We start from the raw sequence: 25,012 nt of genomic DNA, 5'->3' as shown, positions 1-25,012 counted from the left end.
AACTATTTAGAGTAGGACAGATGGGTGACCCACAGTCGGGGGCTGTGGTGAAGGTGGCTTAGCTCTTCCTGGTGCTGTGCTGAGCCCAGTCGGTCAGGGCAGCGCCCTGCAGAAGCTCCTCCAGACCTGAGCCTCGTTCTCAGGGGATTCCCTCGAGCTAACGTGATAAGGAACACGATTTCTGCTGCAGGCAGAATCTGATTAACTATGGAGCATTCTTCACGGCCCACTAAGAGGCAAAAAGTCACCAGAAACACAGGAAGCAAGAGGATTGTGTTTAAAATACTTAAAATAACAACGCACTACATCTTCAGCATGGCTTCGGATCAGGATTCAGAGGAACAAGGCCATTCTCAAATTTGGCTCTTGCACAACAATGAACGGAAACCTTAAAGATTAGTAAATGGGAAAAATAAAAGAGCCACCTCATTTGTAATCAATGTACAACTGAGAACAGGAAGGTAACATTTTACTCAGTTCAGCAAATACTTTAAAGATGCAGAGAAGGAAGTGCCCCATACTGATGTATAAATTAGTAAATCGGTATCATTTCCTCCCCTAACCTTGTTCTTTCTTACCAAGATTTTACTAATTAGTTAATTAATTTATCATTGATTCTCTCAAAAACCCAGCTTTTGGTACTGTTGATTCTTTGTATATTCTTTGCTTCTAATTGGTTGATTTCAGCCCTGAGTTTGATTATTTCCTGCTGTTTACGTCTCTTGGGTATGTTTGCTTTTTTTTTTAATTGGATATTTTATTTACTTACCAAGATTTTAATTTGTCTTAGGCCGACCTTGAACTTGTGACTTTCCTACCTTTACCCCTGAGTCCTGGCATTACAGGAGTGTGCTATCCTGTCTCGTCGATGCTGCAGGACAAACCTAGAACTTTGTGTGTGCTAGGCAAGTGTGCTACTAAGTGAGATACATCTTCAGTTCCTAACCAGTGTAATTGTTATGAAGACAATTCAGGTATACTTATCAAAATCCTCAATACCTACATACAGTCTTGGACTCATCAATTCTTTCTAGAATTTATTTTATGCAAATGGAGATATGTATGTGATCGTTTTTGATTAAAAAAAAATCATCAAAGCAGCAAAGCTTGGGGGGGGATCCAACAGTTGGGGGCTGATGAAATGACAAAATGCCACACAAGAAATCACTTCAAATGCCGAAATCATGGGAAATAATAAATAAAATAACAAAATGGGGCAAAAGATGGCTCACTAGTTAAAAGCACAGGCTGACCTTCCAGACTACCATGGTTCAATTCCCAGCATCCACATGGCAGCTCATAATTGTCTGTAACTCCTGTCCCGGGCCTTCTTCTGGCCTCCAAAGGCACTAGACACACATACGGCATGCCAGCACACATGTAGCAAATAATTTACCATATAGGATCCACACAAGTAGGTGTCCCTATACTTATGCTATGAGTATAAATCATAAGCTCCCATACACATAGTATAAAAATGTATGTATTGTGTACATGGTACATAAAAATAACAAAATAATTGTTATGGTATCGACACAGGAATCATGTTAGAATGCATTTCCCTTCTGAATGCCAAGATGCTAACCTGATAGATAGAGGAACTTCTCAATTCTCTAGCTTTTTTCTTGCCTTTTTAATGGTGGGATGGAGAGTGGCTCAGTGATTAAGAGCACTGACTGTTCTTCCAGAGGTCCTGAGTTCAATTCCCAGCAACTACATGGTGGCTCACAACCATCTGTAATGGGCATCTGATTTTGTCTTCTGCTGTGTCTGAAGACGGCGACAGTGTACCCACATACATGAAATTAAATAAATAAATACATCTATCTTTCCTCTTTAATGCTGTAACTGGTAGAATCTGTTCTGGTAATCTAGAGGAAACTCAAAACAGATTCCAGGAGGGAGGAGGAGGGAGGAGAGGCTCAGGGCGTCTGAAGAAAAACCAGCTGTCACCTGCGCTTGACTGGATGGATGCTTCCTTTTGAAATGACTCGAAGGCCTGGAAGGTGGTTGACCCAGTGGACAAGGATTGGCTAATGCTTTTGCAAGGGTGTCATTTCCTGCCATGGCTGATTATCCAGACAAGCATCCTATTCTGATCCCAGTGTTGGCTCATGGGGTGCTTCAGCCATTAGCACTTGAGACAGGCTCTCACTGGTTCTGCCATCCCAGGAGATGCTGTGCCCCTCCGGCATTGGGCCTGGACAGTCATATGTTTTAGGGGATTCCTAGATAACGGGCAAGTGAAAAATTGCTTCCTGCTGTTGTGAGTTGTTAGGTTTTGCGTGTATTGATTAATTCTGTCAACTCGGAATGATATCCAGAGACTCAAACACATCTGGATATTTTTTGGAAGCTTTGATGTATAATTAGCATTTAAATCAGTGCAGAGGATCAGGCACAGAGCCCGTGCATAGCAGGTGAGATAGCTCCAGCCCTACTTAGTAGACTTTAAGCAGACGATCTTGCATAAGTGGGTGAACCTTGGTGCACTCACTCACTCCTGTAATATTAGTCACACGCCTGCCCCTAACTACCCTTTAGGCCCTGGAGGACAAGGGTTCACTTGAGACCCATTGCAAGTACCTTGTATAAGGAGCTGCGCCCTGGGGAGACAAATGCCTGGATCAAATGCAACGTTAGAATATCTGAGAATCAGTTAAGAAGAGGATTTGTAAGCGACACCATGAAAGGCCCAGAGGAAAAGGGCACCCCAGGCCCAGAGCAAACCCAGAAAAGCAGATGAAGTAAAGAAGCAAGGCTGGAGAAAAATTGGGTGGGCATAAAAACTGTCATAAAAGCAGGACTTGGATAGCAAGCTAAAGAACTTAGACTTTATTCTCTAGGTTAGTTGTTCTACCCTGCAGTCCACAGATCTGTCTAAAAGGGTTCTGCAATGCAGGCTGGACGAAAAGGCCAGAAACGTGCGTTAAAGGTTTAATCCATTATTAAAGGTGGCTATAGAATTTGACGGTGACTATTACTACTGTTTTGAGACAGGGTCTCCTTCTATAGCAATCCTCCCTCCTCAGTCTTTCAAATGGTGGGATTATGGGTATGAATGACATTGCCCAATTTATTGTTATTAACCAATAAACAATGATTTCTTAGAAAACTGGTTTCTAGTGAGACCTTCCCACTCCCTCTTAGAAAAACAAAATAAAACAAAACAAAACACCACCCAAACCATCCCCCAACAAAAAGCCTGTGAAAGCACAATTATGGAATTTTCGTGTGTGTGTGTGTGTGTGTGTATGTGTGTCTGTGTGTGTGTGTCTGTGTGTGTGTGTGTATGTGTGTGTGTGTGTGTGTGTGTGTGTGTAGCACAGGCAACACAGCACGTAGGTGGAGTTCAGAGACCAACTTTCAAGAGTCAGTGGTCTCCTTCCACCATGGTGGACCCCAGAGATCAAACTCAGGTTTACAGGTTTAGTGGCCAGCGTCTTTACCCACTGAGCCAATCTCACTGGCCCAGAATTTGTTTTGGAAACAAGTTCTCAGTATGAAGCTTTAGTTGGCCTGGAACTTGATATGGAGACCAGGTTGGCCCCAAGTCAGAGATCCTAGGATCAAAGGCATGCATTATCCATGCCTGGCAGATTTTTTTGCTACTACTATAAAAGAAACGCATCTATTGTTATAAGTGATAACAAGAAAAAATATATATTTTTTAAAGAAAAAGCATTTATTACATTTACTTCACAAAACAACACATTTCAACATTTTAGATGATATGAGTAAACGCAACAATAGAAGGTACAGCTAGAGGTAATGAGTGTTCATATTTGTTAAGCTCCAAGCTCCCTTCCCATGCATATGTCTAAACAAAGGTTTCAAACTTCACGCATTTAGTTTTGACCTTACACATATTTTTTCTGGCATTTGCTATGTCCTTGTAAAGTTATTATTAAAGCGGAAAGAGATGAGTGTGTCCGCATCCCAGCTATCAGGCCTTGGGTAACAGTCCAGTGTGTAACTAATATTACAACCCTTGGTCCTGCGTCTCTAGGCAGTCTCCCATGGTTATTTATGGGTAAACTTTGCCCCATGCCCACCCTAGAAACAACTGCTTTCCACTGCCCGGTTTTACACACGTGCCGCTCCCGACAGGTCACCTGAAGAGAAGCACGGGATGGTGTGTGTTTTGTACACCTGCCTGCGCTCACGGAACGTGTTTCTCACATCTATCTGGGTCATGCTGTGGCCGTTTGTTTGTTCTTGAGCTGTCTTCTAATTTGCAGTTCTCTGTTTCAAAGCCCATGCCCACTTTTCCACTGTGGCGGCACGGATTTCACCGGGAGAGGCACAGTCAGTCTCAGGCGAAGCTGAGTTCTAGTAGTACTGGGAAAAACGATGCTCTTCAGTTTCCAAAGCGAGGACCATCAGTCCACGTCTCCAGCACTGCCTGGGCTCCGAGTACGTCTGGCACTGACGAGTAGGATTATTTATTTGAATCAAATTTTAGTTTCCTCTCTTCAAAGAATGACATACATTTCCTATTTATTCTGTAAAGTGGGTAATCCTTTGAAGTGTATCTTTAATAGAAACATTTTTTTACTGGTATACACAGAACATAAATAGATGTTACCTTACTAAAATGAGGCCTTAGAAGTTGTTTTCCTTCACCAAGGGCCCCTGTAAGTTTCTCATCCCTCAGATAAGGGGGAAACCACTATTTGCAAATTAGTAATTTCTGAAAAAATTAAAAAAAACAAAACAAAAACCAAAAAACCAAAACCTAGGTGTGGTGGCACAGACCTGCCATCCCAGCTCTCTGGAGACAGGCAGGACGAGCACCACAAATTTGAGGCCAGACAGGAGTACACAATCAAGGCTCTTTCTCAAAACAATACAACAAAACAAATAATTAAAAAAAAAAAAACCAGTAATAGCTTGTAAGACTCATGCCCAGGCACGAATGCTCCAACCTGAAAAAGAAAGATACCCTATTCGGATCCCAAATTAACCATTACTAGATTGGCACGTAATCTAGCCTTTCCAGAAATAAAAGCTCAGGTCTGGTAAAAGTAGGTCCAGAGAAACTCAGGTCACAGAGAAACTCAGGCCTGGTGCCCACTACTCTTCCTCCGGTTTCTTACACTTCCTGGCTGTCCCAAACGGCCTGTGGCTGATCTACTCTTCAAGCTAACACAGCCGAATCCGGCTTCCCATCTGTATGCGCTTCTTCCTATCGGAGGCTCCAGAGTCTGTGTTTTTCCTTAAAGGGGTAACACCAAACTGTGTAGATGACAGCCAGCATGAAACCTGGACCTGTCCTTCTAACCAAAGGTCCTCAGTGGGGCCTGGTGGAGCCCTCCCTGTGCTCCTGGCTCTGGGAGGTGAAGGAAAGAGATGCAAAGCTCAGGGCCATCGCTGACTACATAATGGGTTCAAAGCCAGGAGAGCCTGCAAGAGTCTTAGTGATAATGTATTCAAAGGTATTTATCTTAAAAGCTAGTTCTCTATTAGAAGGTATGAGAACACATATTCCTATAAGTCTTCTTTGCCATGATTTATCTTAGACATCTCTTTATTATAGAAAGAATAAAAGCAACGATGTAGTGGTTCACCTGGAAGCCTGTCCTGTATTTATACAAATAATTAAATGCCACAGTTAACTTGGAACATGGAGGCGTTTTACACTGAAAACCACAACTCCCTCCAGGAAGTCCCGCTTAGCACATTTGGCGTCCACACTCAGCTCGTCGGAGACAGAGCACCAAGTGGGCAGGAGCCTGGCATCTCCGTGGCACATAAGGAAGGTGACTCAGTTGCTGGGTCACAAGGGTGGACAAAGGATGCTCCTCCACCGGGGCCACACCTTGCCTGTTCACCACAGTGCTAAGCGCTTAACACAAGGTCAGGCATCCGGTAGGTTCTTAGGTACTGAATGATCAATCTGGAACCTAACTGACTCTTCCTCACCCCACCCCCACCCCCCCCCCGCCCAGGGAATACTGGGGATTAAATCTGGGACCTCATACTTCTGAGGCAAATGCTGTACCCCTCAGCTACACCTCTAGCCCGACATTACTTTGGGGGAGGAGTATGTAAGAAAATCCTAGATAATAGAATAGCATCTAATACTTTCTATTTAAGTGGAATCTCGACTACTTAATCCAACAATCGGATCCTGAGGCCTGCTATGACTGAATATTACTGGACTGATGGGGACTGAGTGGGGGTGGGGAGGTGTCAGAACAGCGCAGCTCATCCCTGCTTGGGAACCGCAAGGCAGAGTCTGTGATAAACACCGTGTCATCTTAAACTTTTAAAACAGTCTTACTTTACCTTTTCAGAACAGTTGGGAAATCAAGAAGAAAAATGATATTCGGTGGGGAAAAGAGTAATTTTACTTAAAGAAGCCAGAAAATTAGTGTTCTTTATTAGCGCTGAAGGCTCTGGAAAGTTATGACTTTTCCAGGGCTTTTGGCCAGAAACTGGGCAACGCTTATCTAACGTGCCACAGCCACGAAAAATGTTCTTAGAGGGAGAGCACACACTGGCTGATGGGGATGGGCTCCTTAGGTCCCCGTTAACGTGACATATACCTTTCCAGAAGATCAGGACATTCAAGAAGGCCCCTGACAGCCTGACATGGGACACAGCCACAGTCACTTAAGAAATTCAGTCCTGCAAAGGATGGGACTCAGCCGCTTCCGCCAGCGCCAGTGTTAGGAGGCAAGATTTCCTCGCCAAAGTCCACTAGCAAAATCCCAGAGATATTTTTCTTCAAAATAATTCTGATTTCTCTTTTTTTTTCCTATAAAAAGACAAATAACATCTCAGAGAATTCTGTTTGCACGCTGAGGTTCCCATTAGAGCTGTTTATACAACCTTAAGTGATTGCCAGACTTCGAGTGGGGCCAGCCGGGTCAGTTCACTTTGCATCACAGACTGGTCGCATGCCCTTGTTACACGCCAACCTGACTTGGATTTGTTTGGGGGCATTCAAGCTGGTGTGAAGTTGAGTGAGACACAAAATCCAAATCGCCACCAACTTCTAAAAAGCAACCCATCAATACCATGTCAGGAAAACGTGCAGTATAACACTCCCTGCTGCTACCAACTGTGGGGGTTTCAGTGAGGAACTCTGAGTGTGCGGCTGAACACACGCCACAGCTGGTTTGGGGAGGATCTGGAGCTCTCAGGAAACAGTGCTACTGGAGGAAGTACGTCACGGGGGGCGGAGCTGGCAGTGAGTTTATAGACTCACCAAGCTGGACACTGTACTCTTGATCTCCTAGATGCAGATGCAACGTGATTGGCCAGCCCTGCTTTGGAGCCTGTTTCCAAGCCTTCCTGGGCATTATAGCTCCCTCTCTGGAGTGTAAGTCAAAGTAGACTCTTGCTTTTGGTCAGAGTATTTTATCACAAAAACAGAAAGAAAACAAAACCAAACACCGTGACATCAATGAATGTAAACATTTGACATTTTGAATATTCATACTTAAATGAAAAATTTGGAAACTTTATAAATGTCTGCAGCACCCAGTGTATTACTAATTACCTCCCACATTAAGCAATTATGCTTTCTGTCCAAGAGCCACAGGAAATCAATACTGCAGGGATCATCAAGAAGAAAGAAGAACAGCCCGGAGCAGCTGAATGTCACAAAACGCGCTTTAGAGGGGATCTGCAAAACCCACAGAAGCAAATACATGTAACATATCTCTACTACATATCATAATAGCGAGCACGGGGAGTGCGGTCTGGGGGAATAGCGGGGACATGGAAACGAGTCCCTTGCCTCTGAGCAGCCCCTCCCCCTCTGCCACGCCGCCCACCCCCAAGGATTCGATGCTGCTCTCAAGGTGCTCCTCGAGGACATGCGTGCTGCCTTTAACTCCTCCAGAGGCATGTGCATTGCTGACTATTCAGTTATTGAAACAGAACACTTAAGGGAGTGATAATTAAAAACACACATCAAACATTTCCTTGGTAAGTTTCAAGTAGAAGCAGAGGACTAGCCCACAGCTACAGTGAGTAGTGGAACTGCACTTCTGAGACACATTTAATGTAGACGAAGCATTTCCCTTTAAAACAGCCTCTTCCAGGGGCTGCAATGACGTAGTCCTCCTTCCAAGCACATTTCTGGAGTGTGCTGATGGCAATGACTTGGCACAACCATCCATGCCCACAGGTATAAAGCTTACCTCTACTTTTTCCCTTTCTAGCTTTAATATTAGCACAACTCAAGTTCACTCACAGGCTTTCTAAGGAAGATCTCTCCCTAAACAGCTCATTTTAACTTTGAGTGTCCTCAGGTGTGTTTAAGTTAAAGAAGCTCAGGCTGAAGGCCGGCCGTAGCAGCAGAGTGATAAGGTGAATGTGGCGGAGTGAGAAAGTTCAGAGATGAGAGCAGAGAGAGAAAGAAAGGGTAAGATGGCTGCACATGGGTTCCTACCCCCTCCATTCTCATACGAGCCAGGACACACACTCGTGCGCAGAGTTCTCTGACTCTGTGGCAAGGCCAAAGGAGGCTCATGGGGAAAACAAGGACAAAAGTGGAAGGAGACAAAGTCATTTGGCTTGTCCAACAGGACATCAGGAAGAGGTCTAAATTGTTCAGTGTCCTTAAGACAACAAAAGCATGAATCCGTATTACTTTTTCGGCTGGAGGGTAGCATCCTTTGCCGGTTGGTTACCTTTTATCTTTTATCTATGAAATGGGCAAAACCACAGCCAATTATCCTTGATTGTTAAAGCATCCAAGAACGTCTTTGGTAAGAAAAAAAAAAAAAAAAAAGGAGTGGAAATGTCTCTCAAGTCCTCAAAGACAAAAGAAACTACTAAGAACATAGCGAGAACAAGTCAGGGACATTTCTTACATCACCTGGCTCTGACTCAGACGTCTCTAACGGAAGGCGAGTGTGCAGTCATGAAGTTCCAGAGTTCCTCGAGCACGGGCTCCCATGCAGCCCAGTGGCCACGGGCGTTTCTGTGAGCCAGAGCTTTGGAGACTAGCTCCATGGTAAATGTAACTAGGTTCAAAGTCTGGGCTATTAGCTGACTATGAAGGTCTGTAGAAGTGAAATGACATAACGTCTGAGACTGGTTTTTAAAGATGTCGGGAGAAAAGAAACCTCGGGAGGAAGCAGGTGAAGCTAATCCAGCTAACCCTACAATTACTAAACCCAGGGCGGGTGCACAGCAGTTTTCCATATTATTCTATTTGTGCATTTGCTTGACGGTTTTCATAATGAGACTTTAGAAAGTGTTAGAAACTACAGATCCTTATAAACATAGACCCATGCTCTACTAGGATGTAAAGTTATACTAGAAGAAATTAAAGCTGGTCTGAATCTGCGGCTGCTTACGAGATTCACAAAACCATCTTACTTTTTTTTTTTTTTTTTTTTTTAGAACATGACACTGTCCTGGGAAGTGGAATTATGATGCGTTTAAAAGAGTTTAGTCAAAATTAGAGAAACCTAAATGCTTGTAGTTGTGGGTAGACCACAGATCCTCTTACACAAGAGATAGACAGATCTGGATTCTGGTTTAGCTTTTTGTTCAGAAGGAAGATGGCAAGAGTGTTAAGTCTAAGAATCTGCATTTCTCAGTCATCTTGTCAGAAGCTTTTCTTGTGAGACCTAACTCTTCTCTTTCTGCTCTAGAAGCAGGTAGAGGGTGTTGGCTCCTGGAGGCCACACCTGAACCAGGATGACTCGGGCACACTGGGCAGATTCCTTTCCCTTTTGAAGAGCCTCACATGCCCATCTCCACTTGTGCTTCTTCCATTGGGCTTCATGACAGTCCATGCAGTTCTCAAGGGCAAGAATCGAGGACAACTGCTTTTGTTCAGGTGTGAGATCTGGGCTTGGGAATTGTAACCTCAACCTAAGCCATTGGGGCTGGATTTGAATTAAGAGTCAGATAGCAATGGACTCTACAAGTTGATCTGACACCTAATTTCTTTTGGTTTTCTCTCTTCTCTTTTAGTGTCTTGATACAAGGCTTTATATAGACCAGGCTGGTTTCAAACTGGCCATAACCAGACTGGTCCTAAGAGCAAGTTTCAGGACAGCCAGGGATACATACAGAAAGGCTTTCTCAAGGAAAAAAAACAAAACAAAAAACCCTAAACCCAACAAACAGCCCATCCCCCCAAGAGGCAAACTGGGGATGACCTTAACCCCTAGACCCTCTCAGCCTACCATCAAGGTGCTCCCGGACACACCAGCCACCTCACTGGCCCTAGCTGACACATAGCTTCTGACGGACTGACACTATTTAAAGTTTTTTGTTCTTCAGGTTAAGTGTTGAGTTAGGAATTCATCCCATTAATAATGATGCCATGGAAACTTCTTTTAAAATGAGGTATTTGGTTTTACTGTTGGAGACAGTTGAGCTTTGGGCAAACTGGGGAAATGGCCCAGCAAGTAAGAAGGTGGAAGAGCCCACATGGAAGCACACACAGGGTCTGGCAACAGCCCTGACCCAAGACCCCTGAGATTCCTTGCTGTGGGTGAAACACACCCACCTAACTTAACATAAATATCAGTATGATCCCTCCCACATGTCTACTTGGATACATGGGAATGAGGGTCACTGAGAAGAACCATCCTTAATACTTACGCCCTCCCAGCACGAGTACAAAAATACTTATGAGAGACCATCATTTCCCTCGCTTTCAATTATCTTAGAAGAACACTTAGAATTACAGCAATGACAGCATTTTCAAGTTCTTTTATGCAGAACCGTTGCCAAGGTTCAGAATACCACGAGAAATCTTGAGAAGAGAGTTTTCACATGAAAAACTGAGCAATCAGGTTCGCCAGGCCCAAAATGATGATGATAACGTGAAACACCAACTTAGGCCATGTCAGACGCTCCTCTTGGTGAAGGGAGATTATATAGATGAGAGACGGGTATATGAACACGAAAGCCAGGCCGCATGCTGCTCCCGAATACCTGCAAAATAAAACTTTCTGCTTATAGAGTCTTACTGCATTTCTGATGCTTTATAATTAAGTAAATACAGTATGATTTAAACTGTACTAGGTCTCATTTTGAAACAAAATTGTCATTTGTTACTGACATGAGTTTAAAACTGGTTTCATTTAAATTAATAAAATTATTATTTCTTCCTTGCATGCTAAAGAGTTTTTTAGTCATTCCTTAAATCTTAGAAGCACCTGAGACAGGCTTTAATCTTGATCTTTTTGGAGAAAGGATCTTTTTGGAGAAAGGATCTTTTTGGAGAAAGGATCTCGTGTAGACCAAGCTGGCCTTGAACTAGATGTACAGCTGAGGATGTTCTTGAACTTCCAGTTCTCCTGCCTCTGCTTCCTAAGTGGGGGTACTTCAAACACTATATTGGTTTAGGAGGTGCTGGGGATGGAGCCCTGGGGTTGAAGCACTCTACCAGGTGAGCTATATCCCTGGACTAAAATTTTCACCTTTATTAAATCTTTCAGAGTTTGTGAGCATTTGTTTACGAATGAGAAAAGATGAATTTGTCTGTGTCATTCAGTGTAATTATTAAGGAAGACAAAAATCCTTAAATGAGTTTGTGACAGAGAACCATTTTCTCAATTTTCTCAAGGAATACTTTAATAGGAACTTTAAAGTTCATTATATTCCACAGGCACCACAGAACACTCTCCCCCACAGGCTTCACAGACAGAACACTCTCCCCGACAGGTTCCACAGAACACTCTTCCCCACAGGCACCACAGAACACTCTCCCCACAGGCTCCACAGAACACTCTCCCCCACAGGCTCCACAGAACACTCTCCCCACAGGCACCACAGAACACTCTTCCCCAACAGGCACCACAGAACACTCTCCCCACAGGCACCACAGAACACTCTTCCCCAACAGGCACCACAGAACACTCTTCCCCAACAGGCACCACAGAACACTCTCCCCCACAGGCTCCACTGAACACTCTCCCCACAGGCACCACAGAACACTCGTCCCCAACAGGCACCACAGAACACTCTCCCCCACAGGCTCCACAGACAGAACACTCTCCCCACAGGCTCCACAGAACACTCTCCCCACAGGCACCACAGAACACTCTTCCCCAACAGGCACCACAGAACACTCTCCCCACAGGCACCACAGAACACTCTTCCCCAACAGGCACCACAGAACACTCTTCCCCAACAGGCACCACAGAACACTCTCCCCCACAGGCTCCACTGAACACTCTCCCCACAGGCACCACAGAACACTCTTCCCCAACAGGCACCACAGAACACTCTCCCCACAGGCACCACAGAACACTCTCCCCACAGGCACCACAGAACACTCGTCCCCAACAGGCACCACAGAACACTCTCCCCCACAGGCTCCACAGACAGAACACTCTCCCCACAGGCTCCACAGAACACTCTCCCCACAGGCACCACAGAACACTCTTCCCCAACAGGCACCACAGAACACTCTCCCCACAGGCACCACAGAACACTCTTCCCCAACAGGCACCACAGAACACTCTTCCCCAACAGGCACCACAGAACACTCTCCCCCACAGGCTCCACTGAACACTCTCCCCACAGGCACCACAGAACACTCTTCCCCAACAGGCACCACAGAACACTCTCCCCCACAGGCTCCACAGACAGAACACTCTCCCCACAGGCTCCACAGAACACTCTCCCCACAGGCAACACAGAACACTCTCCCCACAGGCACCACAGAACACTCTCCCTCACAGGCTCCACAGAACACTCTCCCCCACAGGCTCCACAGAACACTCTCCCCCACAGGCTCCACATAACACTCTTCCCCACAGGCACCACAGAACACTCTCCCCCACAGGCTCCACAGAATACTCTCCCCCACAAGCTCCACAGAACACTCTCCCCCACAGGCTCCACAGACAGAACACTCTCCCCCACAGGCTCCACAGAACACTCTCCCCACAGGGATCACAGAACACTCTTCCTCACAGGCACCACAGAACATTCTCCCCCACAGGCTCCACAGACAGAACAATTGCTCCCACAGTCCCTTCTGTACCAGAGATCAACAACAATGAAATTTAGTGAGCACTGTAACAAACACCAGGGTGTACACTTGAACACTACCAGTCTTAAATACTGACAGAAAATTCATTCAATTAAAAACCCAACAGCAACGATGATACTGGAGCATGATTCACAGACACGTACCTTATGATCCCTCCTATGTTTGGGTAGAAACAGGCCATGGTCACTCCAGCTCCCACAATAACTAAGTTAAGAATCAGCACATGGAAAATGCTAGAAAACAGAAGAGAGTTTATAGGAAAGAAAAGATATAAACAGGTAAGTTATAATCAATTTTCAGGAGAATAAAACTCATTCTTCTTTAAAATGATTTTCTTTAATCTGCCAGCAAAACTGAAATTCACTACTCAGTGCTGGTAATGAGACAGTGAAACTGGCCTTTTTATCTAATTATATAAAAAGGCAAATTTTGTAAATGGAAACTAGTAGTATGCACCAGAGTGCACATCTATATATAATTTTTTTTGTTTTTTTTTGGTGTTTTTTGTTTTTTTTTTTATTTTTGTTTTTTCGAGACAGGGTTTCTCTGTATAGCCCTGGCTGTCCTGGAACTCACTCTGTAGACCATGCTGGCCTCGAACTCAGAAATCCGCCTGCTTCTGCCTCCCAAGTGCTGGGATTAAAGGCGTGCACCACCACGCCCAGCTCTCTATATAATTTTATTTGGAATATCTTGAGAAAACAGAATCATGAAGAAACCTATTAAGCAAGGTAATTATAGAAAAATAAGAAAATTTCAGGACAAGATAGTCAACAGGTTACTTGACAGAACATAAAACAATTATTAAAAATAATATTATTTATGTAGATAACCAAAAACTACTTAAACAATTTGGAAAGAAGCTAGCTGAATTTTCACTAAACAAGAAAACCTAAAGAAAAAAAAGTGTAGGAAGATATTGGGGACAATATTGTCAATGTCTGAAAAATTAAGGAAAATTATTTATGCTGTAGTTGGTTAGCATATATCTTGATAAGTGACAGAGATAGTAGGTATCAAGATTTTATTATTCACCCAGAATTTCAGTCTTCAACTTTCTGTACCTTGGTTGTTTTTACTAAAAGAAAAACTTTTGTTAATTTTCCAAAGTAGTGGCTTTTTCTCCAAGTGTGACCATGAATTCTGTCTCAGGAAGGCTCTGAGGTAAATAGGGTTCTCATAACACTGCAAGACATCATATGATTTAAGGCAACACATAAGGGTAAAGGCATCTGTATTCTATGATGGAGTTCTCATTGCAACACTTTCAAGAAGAAAACAAAACAAGAAAAAATATTTATTAACTGTGTCTGTGAGAGGGCTGGGGATACAGCTCAGGCAGGGGACCACACTTACCTAATATGCTCAAGGCCTGGGTTTGATTTCCAGTACCCATGGGCCGCAAGGTGCAAAGCTTTATTTACTGAATCTTATACTTGGAGTATATATCATTTTACTATTCTGTGTGTCCACATAGGGAAGCAATTAGGCACATCTGCACACCCAAGGACTTGGGTGTCTTAAGGAAAAGCAGCTGTGCAGTGTAGCTGGACTGAACTATCTGATGGTCTCAACAAATGCTAGCTTCCCTTGAATGCAGCCCAAACAGCAGGCATCAACCCTTGGTGATGAACCGGCATTCTCTTTAAGTGAATATTGATGCGCTTCACATTTGAGGACAACAACAGACAGTATTTGTCCCTGACAGTAACAATTGAGTTTTCGATAAAAACTAGGATTTCAGAAACCCGGCATTTGTAACTTTGAGTTTGATAGTTTTCCAAAATTTAAAGATATTTTTTTTAAAGATGAAGTCGGTGGTGATATTAATGGATGTGAGCTTTAGTAGTGTATAAAGAAATGTGTGAACATCTGAGAAACCTACAGAACTCTGTGAATCAATATTAACCAAACATGGTGTCACAAATTACTCAGGACCAGAGAGGCAAAGAGCAAGGAAGCCCAATGGATGAACTGAAGGCAACCAAGGCTCTGATTATACAACCGGAAAGAGGAACTACACGGTGTCGTCACATTTCCTCACAGCACCAAAGGTGCACATTTACAATTATCTGACAAGGCTAAAAAAGGTGCTTCTTCTTTTCCAATTATACATCTACATAGGACTGAATTTTCTTCACATATTTAAATAAAATAACAATATAACAGATACTGCAGAAACACAAGAGTTCAACTGTCAACCAGAAAAGCAGACATTAAAAGGGTTTATAGCTGTCAAGCCATTTGGTTTTGGAACTAGTTATTTCTCATAAAGATACTATTCATGTTAACAAGTCACTGTTTTACCATAGTTTTTGAGTGAGTGTCAGGGTCTCAAGAGTGTTGCGTTTGTTTTCCAAGTCAGCCTCACATGCGCGAGTCTCCTGGGGTGGGATTACAGGTGTGTGCCTCTGTGTTTGGACCTACTTATTTTTTTTAAAGGAATCAACAGATCCCTTAAAATTGTCAGTTTTAATTTTTTACATTAAATATTGATAGATGTGTCTTTGTAGATGAAAGCTCCTGGTAATCTTCTATAAAATGCCCCAGTATAAATAAGTCTTGAGTCCAAAAAAGCATGCACTGTCTGCGAGACACGCAACTGTAGGGCAAATGACAGTGTGTGCTTGTCATGGGGAACTCTGGAAACACAGAGATGCTCTGTGGACATTTCTCTTGGATAAGGGTAACTACCTCAACAGGTCTTTTTCAAAAGGATGCACAATTCCTCCACACTCATTAAGAAGCTAAAATTCCCATAGCAAGTTAAACTTGTCTTAATTATGTAAGAAATCCAACTCATTCTATGTTTCACCTTCAACACTAAATACTGAGCATTTCTATGAAGCTATACAGCTATTAATAAACATATGTATTAATATCCAATAATTAAAAGTATTGGCTTATATTAGCACAAACACCAACCTAGGTTCTAAGTGCTATAAACTTCTTAGCAAGGTGCTCTTAACAGCAGTTAAATCTTCACATAAATATATAATAGACATCAGAGCTAATTGACTCTCGGAAGAAATGGACATCAAATTGTCCTAGGCAAGGGAGTGGCTTCTCTATTTAAAGCTCTTCTGGGAAACAGACTCTGTGATGTATCCTTAGTAACCATTTTCATTAGGCAATTTTTTTTATATAGCAAAAGGATCAGTCACCCTTTAAACAGACCTGTTGCACAGTCATTGGTTGCTTGGCACATCTTGCTGGTCTAGAGAAGAACCCTTACCTAGGATAAATGTCACCGAAGATATGGCCCAAGAGCTGGACACGAGCCAAGTAGCCTAAGAGCGGATATACAGTCATCATCTGGAACAGCAGGAATATCCTTGCAATGAAGGACAGGATGTCACTGCTGGGGAAGTTGTCTAAGAAGTTCTAATCCAGAAAGACAATGAAATGTCAAAACTCATCCAGGACATTCAGATTCACAAACTTCTGCTTATTTTGTACATAATCCCCAAATAGTGGTTTATGAACTGATGCCTGTCTACAAACTGCTTGTGAACTATTTGTCAAGAGAGGAGTAAAGAAACCAAAATTACATTATTTAGAAACTGATTAAAAAATTGACACTGGCATATTCTATTTTATAAACATTCTAGTCTGAAAATTACTCTACATTAGAATAATAAAGAAAACTTTGTTCTTCACAACAAACACAAAAGGAACACAGCTATATAAAGTTCAAATACAATAAACAAATCTGTTCCTAATTTACTTAAATGGCAAATTAAATTTGTTGGTACTGTATCTTTGCTATAGCTCTCTGGCTTTTCTTCCTTTGACACAGCAGCACTTTCAAAGAGTGTACATGGTGGGTGTGATCTGTCACTGTGCATGGTGAGTGTGCATCTGTCACTGTGCATGGTGGGTGTGCATCTGTCACTGTGCATGGTGGGTGTGCATCTGTCACTGTGCATGGTGGGTGTGCATCGGTCACCTGTGCATGGTGGGTGTGCATCTGTCACTGTGCATGGTGGGTGTGCATCTGTCACCTGTGCATGGTGAGTGTGCATCTGTCACCTATGCATGGTGGGTGTGCATCTGTCACCTGTGCATGGTGGGTGTGCATCTGTCACCTGTGCATGGTGGGTATGCATCTGTCACTGTGCATGGTGGGTGTGTATCTGTCACTGTGCATGGTGGGTGTGCATCTGTCACTGTGCATGGTGGGTGTGCATCTGTCACTGTGCATGGTGGGTGTGCATCTGTCACTGTGCATGGTGGGTGTGCATCTGTCACTGTGCATGGTGGGTGTGCATCTGTCACTGTGCATGGTGGGTGTGCATCTGTCACCTGTGCATGGTGGGTGTGCATCTGTCACCTGTGCATGGTGGGTGTGCATCTGTCACTGTGCATGGTGGGTGTGCATCTGTCACTGTGCATGGTGGGTGTGCATCTGTCACTGTGCATGGTGGGTGTGCATCTGTCACCTGTGCATGGTGGGTGTGCATCTGTCACCTGTGCATGGTGGGTGTGCATCTGTCACCTGTGCATGGTGGGTGTGCATCTGTCACTCTGCATGGTGGGTGTGCATCTGTCACCTGTGCATGGTGGGTGTGCATCTGTCACTGTGCATGGTGGGTGTGCATCTGTCACTGTGCATGGTGGGTGTGCATCTGTCACTGTGCATGGTGGGTGTGCATCTGTCACTGTGCATGGTGGGTGTGCATCTGTCACCTGTGCATGGTGGGTGTGCATCTGTCACCTGTGCATGGTGGGTGTGCATCTGTCACCTGTGCATGGTGGGTGTGCATCTGTCACTCTGCATGGTGGGTGTGCATCTGTCATCTGTGCATGGTGGGTGTGCATCTGTCACTGTGCATGGTGGGTGTGCATCTGTCACTGTGCATGTTGGGTGTGCATCTGTCACTGTGCATGGTGGGTGTGCATCTGTCACTGTGCATGGTGGGTGTGCATCTGTCACTGTGCATGGTGGGTGTGCATCTGTCACTGTGCATGGTGGGTGTGCATCTGTCATCTGTGCATGGTGGGTGTGCATCTGTCACTGTGCATGGTGGGTGTGCATCTGTCACTGTGCATGGTGGGTGTGCATCTGTCACTGTGCATGGTGGGTGTGTGCCATCAGCCCTTGCAGTGTAGCACTAGCAGGAAGGATATGCTTTATACTTAGGCTTGCTTTCTTCAGTTCAGTTGGGTATATAAAAAGGTTAATTGAGAATTACACTTTGAGAACACCACAAATACTCCTATTCCCTGGGGAGGAGCTTTCTGTGGGCTTAGGAATCGGGGAAATTTTCTGCAAATGCTTGGCTGCCCCAGAACTTCCACAAAGAGAACAGTTGCAGCCACCACCCAGCAGCAGCCTGTTTCCTTGGAGAACACTGTCAATGCCACTGACCTACACCTTGTAACTGTCTTAAAACACCACTGCTGATCTCCGACAGGGTTTCCTCTGGCCAGAAAATCACCCATGAAATGCTGAAATTTTCACAAGAAATTCTTGAATACTGAAAGTGTTACTATTTCTAAGTTTCATTACAACTTTTTGCTGAAGGATTTCTCTCTTCCTGGTTCTGGCTTGCACTTTTTAATATCTAAATAGTCTGTCTTTGTTTTAGTCCTTGTTACGCAGTCCCTAAACTGTCCCTTAAAGACTGATGTATTAAAACTGGTTCACCCAGGACATTTCTGCAGCTAAGCTTTAGAAAAACCAGAGACCTCAGTGGAGTCGCGGTGGAGGTTTTAGAAATCCATGTGCACAACAGAAACAGTGGTCCATTCTAAGAGAACTCTATCTATCTTTTCTTTTCTTTCCTTCCTTCCTTCCTTCCTTCCTTCCTTCCTTCCTTCCTTCCTTCCTTCTTTCTTTCTTTCTTTCTTTCTTTCTTTCTTTCTTTCTCTCTTTCTGAGAGAGAGTGGTTGTTTGAGCATTACAACTGCCGAGTATGCAGAGCCTTACTCCAAAGTTCATCTAAAAACCAAACGGAGCATGCATGTACTCTGTTACTTCAGGAAAAACAAAGTAGAACCCTGGAAGGGATAGGGAAGGAAGAGGTGATATTCAAACCCAGGCCTGCCTGGTCTTGCTCCTGGATTGTTCTTCCTGCTACATATACAACATCCCATGGGCATACACAGTGCCTTACCTGTTCAATACAATCTTTGGGTAATGGAGGCGAAGGGAATGAGGCAAAAACCAGGATACCAATATAGAGATAAGTCAATGTCACCAGCATATAAGCAATGCATAGGTCTCTCACCTGAATGTAAACACAGAATAAAATGTTCTCTCAATACAAAGAAGTCACAGCAAGTCTACTCAAGCAATGATGACAGGGAAATCCAAATTTATCCTTTTATTTTGTATGTGTTTGTATACGTTCTAATTTTCACAGAACTCAGTCAAACACACACACACACATACACACACACAAATCTGATTAAAGTACTCTGTCTAATTTTTAATTTTAATGTAGACTAAACTGAACTGCTTGTTAGAAGACTTGGGAAGCTAATACAAACTGTGGTTTTAACATGACCGAAGTTCTAATTTAATTTTAAAAGGTAACATTTGTCAAATTAAAAAAGAATAAGGATAATAAAAAGGCAACAAGAAAGTCTAAGCCACTTTTGGTTTGACCTGCACATTTTTAAAAATGCTTTTTTAGCAAGTTAGCTTTTATCATCAAAGTATGCGTAGGCCACAGGAGTGGAACATATCAAAGGATATTTAATAAAGAAGAAACACTAGTTAAAGAGTAGACAAGTGAGCACTAAGGACCAGCATTACACACTTAAATGTGAAACAAAAGGGCATTTGAAAAACAGCTGTTCAAATAGCTGTCCAAAACTATTACCGGAATCAGCAAACAAATGCAGACTGTTAAACCCAGCAGCCAGCTTTCTTCTACTGCTGCTCCCATCCTCCCAGGCGTGCAAAATAAAAAGCTCCAAGAGACTGAAGGCAGCCAGCTGCTGGATCCAAGCAGAGAGATTCCACAGCTTGCAAACTGTCTCCTCCACTTAAGTTACAGCCAAACAATTCAACACAAAAGGAATTGTGGCAACAAGCCTATTCATTTTAGATAGAAATAACTCAAAAGCTAGGGAAACAGATTAGGAAAAAACAATTCTATGTGATTTTTAAGTTTGGTGGCATGGCAAGGATATCTGACACTAGGGAACATTTTGGATTTTTCTGGATGAGTCTTAAAATGGGCTGACGCAGCAGCAGGGTTTATAAGCTTGAGATCCGTAAGTCTGGTCGAGAACAAACAACAACGTGTGAGAAGCCTCTGACAATACAGGCCAGGGACACATCAGAAAAAAGCACCTCGGCCTTCTGAGCTGGAGGCTTATGTAAATTGGCCCCAGGTCTCTCAAAGCTCTGTGAGAGCTTACTGTTCAAGAGCTGGCTTCCAAGGCCTTCCTCCTTAGTTCAAGAAGCAGCTCTAGTGCCCAGCTCAGGCGAGAATTCCCCTGCGGTTGTGTCTCACTCTTGTGTGGGATGAGCAAAACACATCAAGGAATCCTATTTTCACATCAAAAAGTAGCTGGCTTCAATGACAACATTCAAGGCATTCCAGTCTCCAGCTACTCAACTGGCTCAACCTCCTTTTAAAAAAAAAATGAAAAAAAGATTTGTTATTTTTATGTATATATGTGTTTGTGGGTGCTGGGAATTGAACTCAGGTCCTCTGAGAAGCAGTACAAGCTGAACCAGCTGTCTTAGCCCAATAAAGCCTCTTTAGGAAAAAAACCACAAACACTTGGGGATCTGGGGAGATGGCTCGGTAGTTACGGTGCCCATTACACACCATGAGGACCAGAGTTCAGACCTCCATTAATCCACACCAATGCCAACCCAAAGAGTCAAAATGATTGGCGAGGCTAGTTAGCCACATCTGTGCGCTCTGGATTTGATGGAGGGATTCTGCCTCAATAGAGTGGTAAGCGCTATCAAAAATGATTCCCAACTCCAGTCTTGGGCTCTTCCACATGCCCATGCATATGTAAAGCATGCACGCATGTACTGGGACAGACAGACAATAGACAGACCCTGGAAAGGCAAAAGCAGCTGTGCCAGGGAGAGGAGGGAGGACTTCACTGATAATCTTGATTTATATCCCACCCGAATCCCTGTAGTCTGACCTGGAAAACAAGCACCTTAGTGAAATCTGGGGAGCTGTGAAGGGTGATTCTAAGCGCTTCCCAACATAACAGTGCTCCTTCACTTCTCTCTTCTCAGGGCATGGCCACACACAGCAATTCTTGTTCTCGTTGCCACTAGCTTTCATTGTAAAAACAATCCACTTAAATGAGTTACTACTGTTACTTTTTAACTAACGTACGCGCGTGCCTGTGTCTGTGGGTCAGTGTATATGCATAGGAGCGCATGTGCCCATAGAGTCAAGGGGAGGGTCTTGGATTCTTTGGAGCTTGAGTTACAAGAAGTTGTGAACTGCCCAGTGTGGGTACTGGGAACTGAACTTGGGCTCTCCGCAAAAGTAGCGCACGCGCTTAAAGGCTGAATCATTGCTTTATTCCCGAAATAATCATATTTTTGAAAAACGTTCTCAAGTGGAAAGATATCCCTGGACATTTAAAAAAAAGAGCTAAGCTTAACAGTTCTTTAATCAACTTCTTTTCTCCAAATAGATGCATACCATTGGAGTGTAAGACCCTGGAGACGAGACTGTCTGTTTTATAATATACTTCCAGTACCTGGGGCAAGGCTGGCCGTAGCAGGAACTTGTAGGAGAAAATGCAGGCGTGAGCTTCGGCCAGCCTTCCTGGCACACTGAGCTTCTAACTAAGAAGCATAGGACGCCACGCCCCAGGAGTCAGATGGCCGAGGCCTGGGGCAGCCTGAGAGCCGAGTCCCCACTCTCTGTGTCTCCTTGAATGTGTGTCTTCCACACTGGTGGCGTGAGCATTCACTGGCCAGACTGAGGTCATGTGCTAAGGAGTGACTGTTAAGCCACGGTCGATAGATTCTATGATGGACGTGGTTGTTCACATGCAATAAAGCGGGTGCTGTTCCTTGCAACTGTTTCCAGAGTGGTTCTTCTCCATGCCCTTTACCCACCCACGGGCACTGTGGTCTTGCTGGAGATGTCCTGGTAACAGTGGCATTATAGGTAACTCAATATAGGTAAGAAGATATCTACCGGCATCTCTGCTGAGCCCCCGCAGGCCATTTCATTTGATCCCCATAAAACCTTACAACACAGCTGCAGCCAGTTCCTTTACAGATGAGGTAAACTAAGCACAGAGGCCACAAGAACTTGCTCCTGGTTATACAGTGAGTAGTTTGGTAAAAGCCAATATTCTAATCCCCAAACAAGGTCTTTCTGGTGCCAACTGTGCACTTAGCTACAGTGATGAAGAGTTTACTAGTCTCCAGGTATTGAAGCCATATTTAATAATTAACAAGAGGTAAGAAGAAACAACAAAGAATATCACAGGTAAGCATCACGAGAGATACAAGGAAAATGCCAATGCCTGTGAGGCCAGGCTGCTTCATGTGCTCAGCACACACTGGGAGCAGCTCACAAGTTGTGTGTCTGTTCTCATGAGGAAACACTGACGAGCAGAGATGATGCTTTCATTATAAACGAGCTGAGGCTCAGCGTGATTGAGGAAGCATGCTGCTCACGGGCAGCATGCACGTATCGGGGGCTTGCTATTCTTTGAGACCCATTCCATCTCTGTACTAGGCCTAAAATACAGATTCCTAAAAGCCCCTGGGATGGAAGAGGGGAGGGAGAGCTATCTTCTGGCAAACTAGTGTGTTGGGGGGGAGGAGGCTCCAAGCAAACAGTATGTTTAAAGAGACAGAGGTGGTGATATTAGACTGTCAAGAGGCCTGCACAGTAAGGTGCTCCCCTCTGCTTCATAGGTAAGCAATGACTGGAAGACCAAGGAACTACAGACAAGTAGAATGTCAATTCCAAAGAGGAGTAGATTCACAGTGAGATCAACAGCAAACCTGGGAACACTTCTGCTTGTCAAACATTGTTCCATGTACTGTTCATAGTGAAAATACTACCCCGTAAAGCACTTACTATGAAAAATGACAATCACACAGATCTACCCTGAACTTTTATATAAAAACTTCTGATGTGTAGCCAAGTATCTACAGACTCAGACAAGAAAAAAAGAACAGCAAATGAGATAGAAGGTATCTCAAATCACTTTAAAGGTCAAAGCCGAGAAACAGCTACATAAACGCAAACAACCAGACTAAACAGAAAGCTCCGCCTAAGGTCTGACTCAACACCTATCCTACAGGAATCCATAGCCACAGAGACTATGCGTTTTGATGATAATTTCTTTTTCAACCCCCTAATGTTTTCCTGGCTAAGTATGCTTTAAGAAATAGAAATGATATTCAGTTAAGAAACACATATACAAAGTTACATTTAGTGACAAAAGTCAGCAAGGGAAGTTGAACTTGGAAATCCAGGCCATCCTGCTTGGGTAGCTGCTGAGGGCTCTACTGCTCTCCACCAGTGCCAGGGAGGAAGGGGTCAGGCCCAGCTATGGGGACACTGGAGGGAACGGCCTGGCTTTCTACTTTCAAACGCTTTCATGACTCTCATGATTTCTGACTTTAATCCCAGGGACATTTTGTATCACACTATTAACTGGACATTTTTTAGTCACATTATTTAGGGAAAGCTCTTGAAAAGTATAATCTTAAAGCTCTTAAAAGTATAATTAAGCAAATCGATATAGTGTCCACTTAGTTTGATTAATGCCAATATAAAAGCCAATTTTGTTATAATCAAGACACTATATATTCGCATACATTTAGAGTGGTCAGAAGGATATTGGCACATAGTACTTCATAAATGTTAGTTTTCTGAGTAGTAATTAATATTTTAAGAAGTACAAATGGTTTATACAAAAACAGTTAAACCAGGGCTCAGCAGGTAAAGGCATTTATCACACACACCTCAGGACCTGAGGTCAGTGCCCAGGACCCACGTGACAGAAGGAGCAAACTGATCCCAAAAGCTGCTCTCTGATTTCTACATGTACATAGAACACTGTACCCACAAAATAAGGTTGTAAAAAACTAAACTAAACAAAACAAAAACCTTTTAGACTTTTAAAGTTAGACCACCACTTCATACTACAGTTTTAATTAAGACAGTAAAAAGGAAACACTGGCATTTAAGTCTTTTTTAAAAAAATATTTTCTATCAGTGACAAAACCTGAAGACAGATTTTGTTAGTTACCTAATATACTATTTCACAGAGCCCTCTCTGACCAACTCAGCAGCTGAAAAAGCCATGCGTCCAGCATTCTACTTTGTTCTGTGTATGCGCTGCTGTCTCTTAACCTCATGCCTCACACGTGCCGAGCAGGTGCTCCACTGACCTCCACTGCAGCCCCTGGACTGTTCACAGGTGCCGAGCAGGTGCTCCACTGACCTCCACTGCAGCCCCTGGACTGTTCACAGGTGCCGAGCAGGTGCTCCACTGACCTCCACTGCAGCCCCTGGACTGTTCACAGGTGCCGAGCAGGTGCTCCACTGACCTCCACTGCAGCCCCTGGACTGTTCACAGGTGCCGAGCAGGTGCTCCACTGACCTCCACTGCAGCCCCTGGACTGTTCACAGGTGCCGAGCAGGAGCTCCACTGACCTCCACTGCAGCCCCTGGACTGTTCACAGGTGCCGAGCAGGAGCTCCACTGACCTCCACTGCAGCCCCTGGACTGTTCACACATGCTGAGCAGGTGTTCCACTGACCTCCACTGCAGCCCCTGGACTGTTCACACCTGCTCAGCAGGTGTGCTCCACTGACCTCCACTGCAGCCACTAGCCTGGTAGACCTCTTTAGCCCTGAGGGCAGTGAACCAAGGCACCTGTGTCTCTCCAGTTCTCAGCTTCCCACGAAGAGGCATGGTACCCTCCCAAACAAACAGGTCCAACCTTCTAGAAAAGCAATTCCACTTGAGACTTTTGGGAGCAAGAGTTAAGCCCCGACAGGCTGCACCTGGCAGTGCAGCAGTTACTGTGCAGCCAGAAGCTATGAACACCTGT

General features: G+C 44.0%; 1 protein-coding gene across 15 annotated transcripts in view; it reads right to left on the bottom strand.

The window, feature by feature from the left end:
• Positions 1 to 3,663: 3,663 nt before the first annotated feature.
• Positions 3,664 to 25,012, bottom strand: part of Slc38a9 (solute carrier family 38, member 9) — an 82,564-nt gene continuing 61,215 nt past the window's right edge. For 6 of the 15 annotated variants that reach the window (XM_006517670.3, XM_006517671.4, XM_006517673.4 and 3 more), the window contains 4 exons: positions 19,105 to 19,218; positions 16,221 to 16,369; positions 13,129 to 13,218; positions 3,665 to 10,917 (listed from right to left, as the gene is read on the bottom strand). In XM_006517670.3, the coding sequence (XP_006517733.1) occupies positions 10,752 to 10,917; positions 13,129 to 13,218; positions 16,221 to 16,369; positions 19,105 to 19,218 (519 nt within the window). In that variant the 3' untranslated portion in view covers positions 3,665 to 10,751. Of the gene's footprint in view, positions 10,918 to 13,128; positions 13,219 to 16,220; positions 16,370 to 19,104; positions 19,219 to 25,012 lie in introns of all 15 variants that reach the window. The other 9 variants (XR_001780783.2, XR_003950453.1, XR_382737.4 and 6 more) reach the window with 7 other exon arrangements.

Source organism: Mus musculus, chromosome 13 (assembly GCF_000001635.26).
Source record: "Mus musculus strain C57BL/6J chromosome 13, GRCm38.p6 C57BL/6J".
Classification (NCBI taxonomy): domain Eukaryota; kingdom Metazoa; phylum Chordata; class Mammalia; order Rodentia; family Muridae; genus Mus; species Mus musculus.
This window is presented reverse-complemented; position numbering and strand designations above follow the sequence as displayed.